This window comes from Phaethon aethereus (assembly GCF_964289735.1).
Source record: "Phaethon aethereus genome assembly, chromosome: Z".
NCBI classification, from domain to species: Eukaryota; Metazoa; Chordata; class Aves; order Phaethontiformes; family Phaethontidae; genus Phaethon; species Phaethon aethereus.
In genome coordinates, this window is record NC_138577.1 from 54,945,051 (window position 1) to 54,955,585 (window position 10,535).

General features: G+C 40.3%; 1 protein-coding gene across 1 annotated transcript; it reads left to right on the forward strand.

The window, feature by feature from the left end:
* Positions 1 to 3,433: 3,433 nt before the first annotated feature.
* Positions 3,434 to 7,855, forward strand: LOC309415428 (glutaredoxin-like protein C5orf63 homolog; the record flags this gene model as incomplete). Its single annotated transcript, XM_082012951.1, has 3 exons — positions 3,434 to 3,550; positions 6,850 to 6,906; positions 7,676 to 7,855. The coding sequence occupies 3 exons, from the start codon at positions 3,434 to 3,436 to the stop codon at positions 7,853 to 7,855; spliced, it is 354 nt and encodes a 117-aa protein (XP_081869077.1).
* Positions 7,856 to 10,535: the final 2,680 nt, after the last annotated feature.

A 10,535-nucleotide genomic window follows, 5' to 3' on the forward strand; every position in this document is an offset into this window, starting at 1 on the left:
TGAGTATAATTTGGCTTTGCAAAATACAGCATGGGCCAGGTCCAGACTTACAAGCATGATTTGTTAAATCATTCTGTAGCATTGTAGTATAGGGAGGGTAAGTTCTGAGGTTTGCAAGCATCCTTCTTTGCATTTACATATTAATTTTGTTCCTCAGAAAAATCTTACAATTACTTGGGCATAGCCTAAAGAGAGCTCCAGAGTAATCATGTTGAAAGATTTCTGTGTGTGCTTTTAGCATTTCAGTTTCTTCATAACAAAAGACAGCTATACAGATGTGAGCAGGATGTGAATGCTGTGTGGCATCTGTGCAGTGGTTTCCTTTCTTCTTGTCAGTGATGAAACCATCATGGAAATGACCTCTGAGGTTGGAACTCTGCATTCCAGAAGTGTTGCTCAGTACAGGCTTGTATTGGGAACCCGCTCACTCATGTGATGGCAGTGTGCATGGTCTAAACAGCCGTGTGGCTCTGAGAAAATTGAGCTGCTGCAGTAGATTTCCCTGATGAGTGATTGAATATTCGCTTTTGTCAGCTCCTGATCAATAGCAAACTACGCTTAACCCTTCACAATAGTAGAACTGTTCAGTGTTCGTGGAGAACCACTGCTATTTGGTTTTATCCACGACCTTTTTACTTAATCCAGTAAGATAAGATTAGTAAATTACACTGATTTAAAAGCAAATTTCAATTGCTTTTTTTCAATTGCTCCCCCTTTTTTTAAGGGGGCAGAGCCTTAGTTCCAATCCTGTGAAGCTGAAGTTGCAGCATGTGTTAGTCCAGGTTAAATGCAGCAGGTCTGACTGCTCTCCTTCTTAATGATGCTGTCTGGCAACTGTGGGCTTTGGAAGCATAGGGAAGTCAAGCTGTATCATTTGTACTGTGGGAACGTGATGCCATCTGACAGTATCTCACCCTCCCTCAGGGCATCTGATGCCTCAGACTGACTTGTGCTGATGCAAGAGCAGAGCATGATTAGGACCTGGACGGAGACTGGTGTAATTTTTTAAGTTGGGATTAGTCCTTCGAGTCTTTTTGTAGCTGTAGCGTTGCAGTATGGCCTTAGTATCATTCTACATAGGTGAATAAATTGACAGCCAGGACGCTGTTTTCCTTAGGTTATTTTTAAAAAACATTCATTCTTATGCTAACTCTGAAAACAGCAGACTTTTGCTTCAGTAGTAGTACTGGTCGATGAAGATTTGCTCCTGAATTCCAAAGACAGCGTTGCTTATAATTATTTAAAATTGGTAAGGAAGTAAGACATTGTGCTAGCTTATTTCTTTTGGTGAGATCTTGAAGCTTAGGTACTGATACTGTCTTATTCATTGCCGTTTAGTTGATGTTTGGGTAGGAGTTGTCCACTGGACTCAAATTCACCAGATGGTGGAGGGATCAAGAAAGGGAGTATAAGGGAGTGAACGTGAGCCTTTTTATATGCATATGTGTATATATGGGAGAATATGATACCTGGAAATCTAGGCTTTATTCATTCTGCTGTTCACAGAACAATTTGGGAGCATTTTCCTTGTTTTGAAGGCACAAAATTTGGCTTGCTAGGCTGGCAACAGAAGCATTCATTTAAAAACTTGCCAGAACGCAAACTATTTGTTTTGGCATTTTTATCATGCGTGTGAGCAGGTTGACATGCTGCAATTTTTTATGCCAAAACCACATACATTCTGGGACATCAAAATTTCTAAGTATGATCGAGTCTGTATTTACTGTCATACAGATTTGCCTTTTTCCAAAAGGTTCCAAGCTTATTTTTGTATTTATTATGTAAAACCCCAAACAATTACATTTCCGCCTGGCTAAGTAAAACAAATGCAGTAGCTGCCAAGGGCTATAACCAGTGGCAGTGTGTGCTGCGCCAGTCACATGCAACTCTGCCCCTGCAGCTGACTCTTTACTGGTATCAAGCCTGATACATGCAGATGAAGAACCCTTTCTGTCCCAAACTTAAACAGTAAAACCAAAGCCCATTCATTGCAGAATACTCTATTTTAGACAACTTTATTGTTATGTGGTAAAAGGAAAAAAAAAAGGGGGGGGGGATTCTTTCCTAGCATCTGAAAATTGATAATTCAGGCTATACTTTTCAAAGGGTAGTAACTTTTCTTTGTATCAGCTCTGTTGAAACTTCTTCTGGAAACTTGGCAAGTTATCCTTACCAGAGTCGTCTGGGAAAAAAAAGGTGTCTTTGACAGTGCAGTAAGGCTGGTAGAGCAGTGTCATGTCACCCATTTGATTTTTCTTGTGATTGTTGCGTAGAAACATAGCAGTTAAGTAGCCTTGCATTTAGAGTCCACTGCAATGTTTTGTTCTTCCTTAAAGGTTGTGCTGCCTGGACTGTGTCTCTTAAAACAAAACTATGTAATATTAGTACTGAGAGATTCAGTGAATGCACTGGGCTCTTTTTTACTGAACATCCTAAAACATGCTTCTCAGTTGCAATGTAGACCTCTTCTCACTTAATTTGTTTAAACTTGTGGGATTACATTGTGTGTTTGTGGTTAGCTGTAGTTAGTAGAACTGCAGGTAAGTCGTGCCTGAACAGAAACTGAACAGAAGCAGTGTGGCTTTATGTGAAAGTGACTTGATTTTCCCAGTGTAAATTCTGATGTCATGTCATGTCTGCTGATAGTCTCTGTGCAGACTCCCTTTTGCTTCTGGTTTTGGGCTTTCAGTCTTAAAATGCCTTATAAAAGTCCCATCAAGACACAAGTTTGGAGGAAACACTGGTCTTATTAGTGTTATTATGACTAGGTGACTTCAAGACTCTAATATGGCACCCTTCAACAACACTAAATTTACTTAAACTCTCCCAAAGAAATCACAAACCCATCAACGTTTTTCATAAATGAATTTGCTGTTGCAGGAAGGACTCAGGGCAATGTGCATGCTTTCAATATTACCAAGTTAAATCGTCTTGGCTGCAGCTTTTTATTCACTGCAGAAGGCATTATATTAATATTCTGATTAGGTACAGATTAGTTTTTTGATGGAATAATTTTGAGTAAGTAGAATATATCAAGCACCGCAGCAAGATTACTGAGGTTCAAAGCACAGCACTTTGCATTTTGTTAATATCATGTAATTCTTACTGGCATCTATGCAGTTGAAACAGCATAATGCATTTGTATCAGCATTTGTGTTAGGGAATTTAAAAGAGGCATTTCAGTAAGAAAACATAGTTGTTGGTGTTGTAAATGGTTTTTTTTGAGCTACACAATGTTCCTGGCCTGCTGCATAGTAAACCATTTTTCTGATTAATGTGTTGATACTGTGAACATAAAAATCCTGGGGAAAGGATTAGATTGTGTGTATTTTAGAACTGTGATTGAAGTATCACATTTATCTTAAAATTAAATTTCATGAGCTATAAATTCCCACAAAACAATTAAACATTTTATTTTTGCCTCAACAGGACGATGGTGATTTGTTTTCTGAGCAGAACACTGCAACTAGCAAGACATTCATCCAGTCCACTGGGGAGACAACTCTGTTCAGCCAACGCAAATAAGCCAGTGTTGACTTTATTCACCAAGGTAAAGGTTGTTTACAGAATAAAGCTAGGCAAGACTGCATATTTATCAGCTTTGATGTACATGAATCCCAAATGAAATGGCTTGACCATGCTTTTTGTCCCCTTCAAATTTGTGTAGTGTTGGGCAGGGTGTCTTTTACACCAGGCTTTACAGCACAGTCCTGCTCTCATTGTAGCAAGCAAGTAGTTACACCAACAAATTAATATTTCAAGATGGTTATGTCTCAGTGGCACTGCAGTCCACTTACTAATTGAAAATTGTTCTCTAACTGCCAGTGTTTCATCCTGGAAATGGAGAAAAAAGATGAGTTGTTATACATAATCTGCCCAGGACAAGCATCAACAGCCAAAGCAAGCTCTTCAAAGCACTCATGTTTAGTTTCAGCACTACCTGTGAGACTGAAGATATATCTAAGTATTGTTGGTAGCGCACGAGGAAAAAGTAGATTGTGCTTTACCCTCTTTTTGCTTTATTGGATGTGTAATGCTAAAAGGAATAAAATGCAGGCAAAGGTTTGTCTGTTGCACAAGCAGATTCTTAACCATATTTAGAAAACAGATCTAATGAGCAGGAATGGTCATTTGTGAACTGTCACCTGCCATGAATTGTCATCAACAGCCTGTGTTATCTGCAGAGGTCTTCTGCATTTTGAGATAAGATGGCATATGGTGGGCAATGCTGCATTTATAAGGTTGATGTAGTGTTGAAGAGGAGAATATCTAGAAATGCTGAAAATGTTGGCATCAGTATGGCGGTATTTGTTGGCGATGGATGCAATTAAAATAATTTCCTCTTCCTGCACGATGTTTTTTCATTCCATCCCTAGCTATAAAGGAGGATTTAAACTGTGTAACACATGAATAGGTTAAAAAGATGGTGACCTTTTATTATTTATTAATCAGAGCAATGCATGCTATAGCATGCATAGGAGATCTATACTTCAGAGTTACAGCTCTGTGCCCCACTGCCTGATTCAGCATCAATTCATTCATAATCCAAATGTGATAAGGTAGGGAATAATGAGCTTACCTTTGGGTTAATAACTGGAAAAAGCTCTTTGTATGATTTTTGTATCTTAAAATTTCTAACTAGTAAGACACTCTATGATATCAAATTTTCTAATAGCAGAGTTCAAGTAGTTCTCTAAAATGGCCTCTTGTTGAATGTGTTTTTAACTTACAATGTTTTTCATGTCCAATACCACTGGCAATTGCAAAGCAAAATGCAGACTATTTCAAAATAAATTTAATCTGCACTCTTCTTTTATGCCAATTAACTCCTTTTCCCATCCTTCCTATTTTTAAGAATAAGGAGAAAAAAGGAGGAGAAGGCAGGAGAGAGAGATGACTTTTGCAGCCACTTCAAACTGACAGAAGCTAGTACTGCCAAATGGTTTTTCCCTTGAAGGCTCCTTTTACGCCAACACAAGCATTCATGCAACAACTGCTTCAGCTTAAAAAAACCCTTTTTTTTTTTGAAAGTTACAGTTAACTCAGATCAATTCTCCTGTGTAGTTCTACTGTGCAGCTGTTTGAGTGCTTACGCCAGCACAAAAGAAGCAGTGACAGGAAGATGAGTCTGCTTCCTTCAGCATCAGCGCCAGTTTGAAATGACCACAAAATTGCCATCTAAGTATGCAGCATAAATGGCAATGATGTGTAGAAATAAAACTATTCCTTCCACCACATGTACTGTCTAACAGATCTAGGTATCAGCACAGCATTTGTAACGATGAAGGGATTTTTACTGCCTCAGCAGTAGGAGTCCCTTTTGCCCACCAAGATGGCATACATCTGAGAGAGAAGGTTGTCCAAGACAGCTTATTCAGGCAGGCCTATTACAATTAATGTAAAGCAAGTGATGGCAGAGACCTACTGTTCTACTGAAAAATATGTACTAATATAAATGAACTGTTTAGACAGATTTCACTGTTAGCTGAAGTAGTTCACTATCTGATTTTAAACCAGTTCCAATCTTATTAGCACCACAGAGTGCTTAAGCTTGCCATCAGAGCAGGAGTAAAACATACTCTTTGCTAAGAGTCAACAGTTTGTCAAATGCTTTTATGTGACTGTTACGTTAGAAAGCTCTCCACAGGCCTCAGGGAACCGAGTATGTCCTACTTTGTAAAGAGCCTGGCATGTTACAAAATTGATGCACAGGATTCTGGGATGTTCCTTTCAGTCACCAATACCAGGTACATCAGGCTGTCCAAAAGTGACAAGAACTAGCAAGAGCACAGCAGCACTGTTGATCTTTAGCATCTTGCATAGGTTTTCAGAGCATAAGGACTTGGCTATGTGGGAAAGACAATTTAGATTAGATGTGAATTAAAAGTATTTAATCCAAATTAATTCACATGTGGGAATAAGAAGGAGCTGTTTCAGATTAACTCCATGTTTAAAGAAGCCTGAGGAAGACTTTAAGTGGGAGGGAGAAAAGAAGATCCTATTCTGAGATCCCTCTGAGAGGCAGAGGGACAGAGCCATCACCTTCACCACTGTATACTTTGCTATGTGAATTATAGGCCAAATTCTGCCATTACAAACACTGAAGCAACATGCCTTCATGTGAGTCTCTTCTTTAGGTATGTACTGCTCTAATGATCATGATGCATGGTCAGCAGAAGTCAGCTGTATAACTGTAGTGGAAGACTGGGGAGTTTTCAAGAATGACAGTTTTTCTTTGACTCCATCACAGGTCAAAACACTGCAACTGTTTGCCAGCTCTCTCTGCTGGACTGCCAGCTCTCTCCCAGCTCTGCAGGTTGGAGGATCATGCTTAATTCCTTTCAGGCAAAGTCAGCCAGGTTATCTTAAGTCACCTTCTTTTGCTATTTGAACTGACCCAAGTGACTCAGTCTGAAACAGATAGAAATTACTCATGTGACTTCCTCATTCCCCTTCTATCAAGGGAAATTCTTTTATCAAGAGTGGTACCTGCCGTTATTTTCAGCTGGTGATGACAATACTTTGAATATTTATTGCTGCTTTATGACTTTCCAAACCATGCCCTTGAATCAACCTTTAGAAGAGCCGTTGAAAACGGTTAATTTGCACCATGAGAAAAACAATAGCAAATGAGAAATAATTAAATTCTGTGTCTGAATAGTTTATTTTTTTTTCATCCATGCTGCATGGATAAAGTAAAAATTTAGAAAACAGAAAGGCAGGGTGGTGTGAGGGAGGGAACCCACATTTAGAGTAATGATCATTCCTGTCTGTGAATGTTACTTTACAGTGCAAATGATCTGTGTGTTTTACTGTATGCTTTAAGTTGGTCTGAATATTTTCCTTTAGAAACCATGCCCTCTATGTGATGAAGCTAAAGAAGTGCTTGAGCCATATAGGAGAAGGGTAATGTATTGCACTACTGTATACATTTTCTATATAGAAAAACAGTTAATCAGGATTCTTCCTTTGTAAAAGAAAATTGCTTGGATTTTTTTGCAATCATTATCCTTTCATGAGTGACCTCTTCAAGGCAATTTCAGCACTGATTTCCACAAAACTCATTATCCAAAATCATTTTGCAACAATGCTACTCAAAGGAGTATTGGCAAACTAAAGCAATATACACCTTGTTGCAGTAGTTTTTAAAATCACTGCTTTTGTAAATACTATTGCCTTGCCTGATAGAGGATTTTGCAACTTTTAAGAGCCAGGTAATGATATCATTTGAGGAGGATGTTAGTAAGTGGGGCTTCAAATATTTGAACTATATATGATTGCAATTTTTGCCATTCATGGTTTTGATCTTTTTCTTGAAGGAAGAAACCATTAACAGAGCATTAAGAGGTGTTGCACTCTGCTGCCTAACAGGCAGCTGTTGTGTTGCCATCTGCATATGTATTGTGGTTGGCGCTCACAGGAGAGCAGTTCTGCACAGAGGATCAAGAATACCATCCTGGACTAGAGAGAGAGTCCTTTGCGGACACGCAGCCAACAATTGTGGCTGCATACATTTGCTACCCACAGAATGGGCAATTCTGTACAACATGGAAGAATAAATCCAAAACCACCAGGAAAACAGCCTTGCATTTCTGAAGAAAATACCCATCAAAAGACAAGGAGGTATTGTTTTTCAGCGTCCAACAGGTGCTAACATATTTGTTTTCTGTCACAGTTTATTTTGCAGGAGGTGGATATTACCCTTCCAGAGAACTCAGCGTGGTATGATAAATACAAATATGACATACCTGTTTTTCATTTAAATGGGAAGTTCCTAATGAAGCATCAAGTAGACATTCAAAAGTTCGAGGACCAGCTTATGAAGCTGGAGTTGCAAAATGATGGAAAGCAGTGAAGAAAATGCAGCTGCTTTGGTGTGGATCTGAAAGGTCTGTGCAACATAAATTGTGTGAAAAAGCAATATTCATTATCTGGCCTTAGGTTTCTTGGAACGTATGATACCAGTATCCTAAAAAACTTGAGTGACTTTTATTGTATGTTGCATCAATCATCCATCCCAGTTGCACCAGCAGCAACCTTTTCTGTACTGTTCATTGGCTGTTATCCTAGATTGGCTTTTCATTGACAGAATAAATGCTGCTCCATAACAGCAGATAAAGTGAAATGTGTTTTTATTGGGTTTGCATGGCAAGGTTTTGGTAGCTGCAGGGGTGGCTTCTGTAAGAAGCTGCTGGAAGCTTCCCCCATGTCTGACAGAGCCAATGCCAGCTGGCTCCAAGGCGGACCTGCCAATGGTCAAGGCTGAGCCTATCAGCGATGGTGGTAGTGCCTCTGTGATAACATATTTAAGAAGGGAAAAACAACCTGCACAATGGCAACTGCAGCTGGAGAGAGGAGTGAGAATATGTGAGAGCAACGACTCTGCAGACACCAAGGTCAGTGAAGAAGGATCAGGAAGAGATGCTCTACGCACTGGAGCAGAGGTGGTGAGACAGGCTGTCCCCTTGCAGCCCATGGACCTCCACGCTGGAGCAGATCTCCACCCGCAGCCCATGGAGTACCCCACGCCAGAGCAGGTGGATGTACCCAAAGGAGGCTGTGACCCTATGGGAAGCCCATGCTAGAGCAGGCTCCTGGCAGGACCTGTGGCCCCATGGAGAGAGGAGCCCAGGCCAGAGCAGGTTTGCTGGCAGGATTTGTGACCCCTTGGGGGACCCATTCTGGAGCAGTCCATTCCTGAAGGATGGCACCCCATGGAAGGGACCCAGACTGGAGCAGTTCTTGAATAACTGCAGTCTGTGGGAAGGACTCATGCTGGAGAAGTTCACGGAGGACTGTCTCCTATGGGAGGGCCCACACTGGAGCAGGGGAAGAGTGTGAGGAGTCCTGCCCCTGAGGAGGAAAGAGCAGCAGAAACGAACTGACCGCAACCCCCATTCCCTGTCCCCCAGCACCGCTCAGGGTGAGGAGGGAGAGAAAATCGGGAGTGAAGTTGAGCCCAGGAAGAAGGGAAGGGTGGGGGGAAGGTGTTTTAAGATTTGATTTTATTTCTCATTACCCTTCTCTGATGTGATTGGTAATATATTAAACTAATTTCCCCAAGTCAAGTCTGTTTTGCCCATGATGGTAACTGGTGAGTGATCTCTCCCTGTCCTTATCCCCTGTCCAGCTGAGGAGAGGAGTCATAGAGTGGCTTTGCTCAGCCAGAGTCAACCCACCACAGTGTTTCAAGATTGTTAGTATGTATAAGCTGAAGGTCTGTGAGAGACTTCCTTGAAGAAATCTAGGAGTCTAAGTACTCATTTGAAATGGAGAAGCAGGCATGTACTGTAAATGAAAAGGACACCTGATTAAGGACAGCACACTCTTACCGATATGACCGAAGCAGAGTCATATCTATAGAACAATAATCACAATTTGATATAGCTCTTACTAACACATGAATACTGAATTGTTTATTTTTCTTCTACTGAGATGAACGCATGTTGCTCTTAAAGTCTACTTTATCTACCACAGTAAGCTTTGAGCTCCATAGTACTTGAGTCATTCCCAGTAGCAGAAAAAAATAAAACCAGAGTGAATTATAATTGAGCCAAAAGAACCAAATCTGTAATGAAAACAGCATTTATTAACTCCAAACATGTCTTTCTGAATGATGCTAATCTCAGAGTATAAAATGAAAGTAAGAAACCGTAAGAGTGTCTTAAAAAATTTCGTGGTCTAAGATACGGGACTTCTCGTTTTGACTACAGTTATGTTCTTAAAAAAATCCATGCTAATCTGTGGCCTTTTGCCCTACTTAGGAGTGCTTGTGGCATAATTCTCCATCGTTACAAATCCAGTGAACAGAGAAAACATGTTGTGGGAAAGGTGTTTGGTCCTATGGACTGGAGTTCTGTGGTAATTGAGTCCAGTCATGGTGCTTTCTGACAGAAAGGGATCACATTTCAGTTCTGTCTGCAATACAACTGCGAATCCATTCATCATGTGGCAAAAATATGATTTCATCAAGGGTTACTGCAGTTCTGTTAGTGCATCATTGCCAATACAGGGATGTGAGGTAGACAGACAGAATGCCTAAGTTAAATATATTTTCAGGAGGAGAAAGATTAAGGAAAAGTCAACTGGTTTAAGTTGAATAACCTGTAATAAGCAGTGGAGAAAGTTATTGGTGCTTTTGATGTACTTAATAGATCCTTTAACACAGAAACTAATCCCTACCTGCTGCACTCTGTTCTTTCCACCATGGTGGTATTCAATCTTCTAACATCACTAGACAGATGTGTCTTCACAGGTAGGAGAATCCAGACACAATACCCAGTTAGAACAGTAAACCGGAATTCACTAGGATTCGTTACGGACTTTAGCTTTTGCAGTATGGTTCAGTAAAAAGCTGGCTCATCTGCTGTGGTGAAAGTGGGCGGTTCCTATATGGCCCCATCCTACAGTGTCTTTAACATTTGACAGATCATTTGCAACCCAATTCTGATGTATTCTGCAAGATGAAAAATTTCTGGGCAGTGGGGGGTGAGAAATTAAAACTTTCTTCCAGCTCAGCAACTTGAGTCCATTCA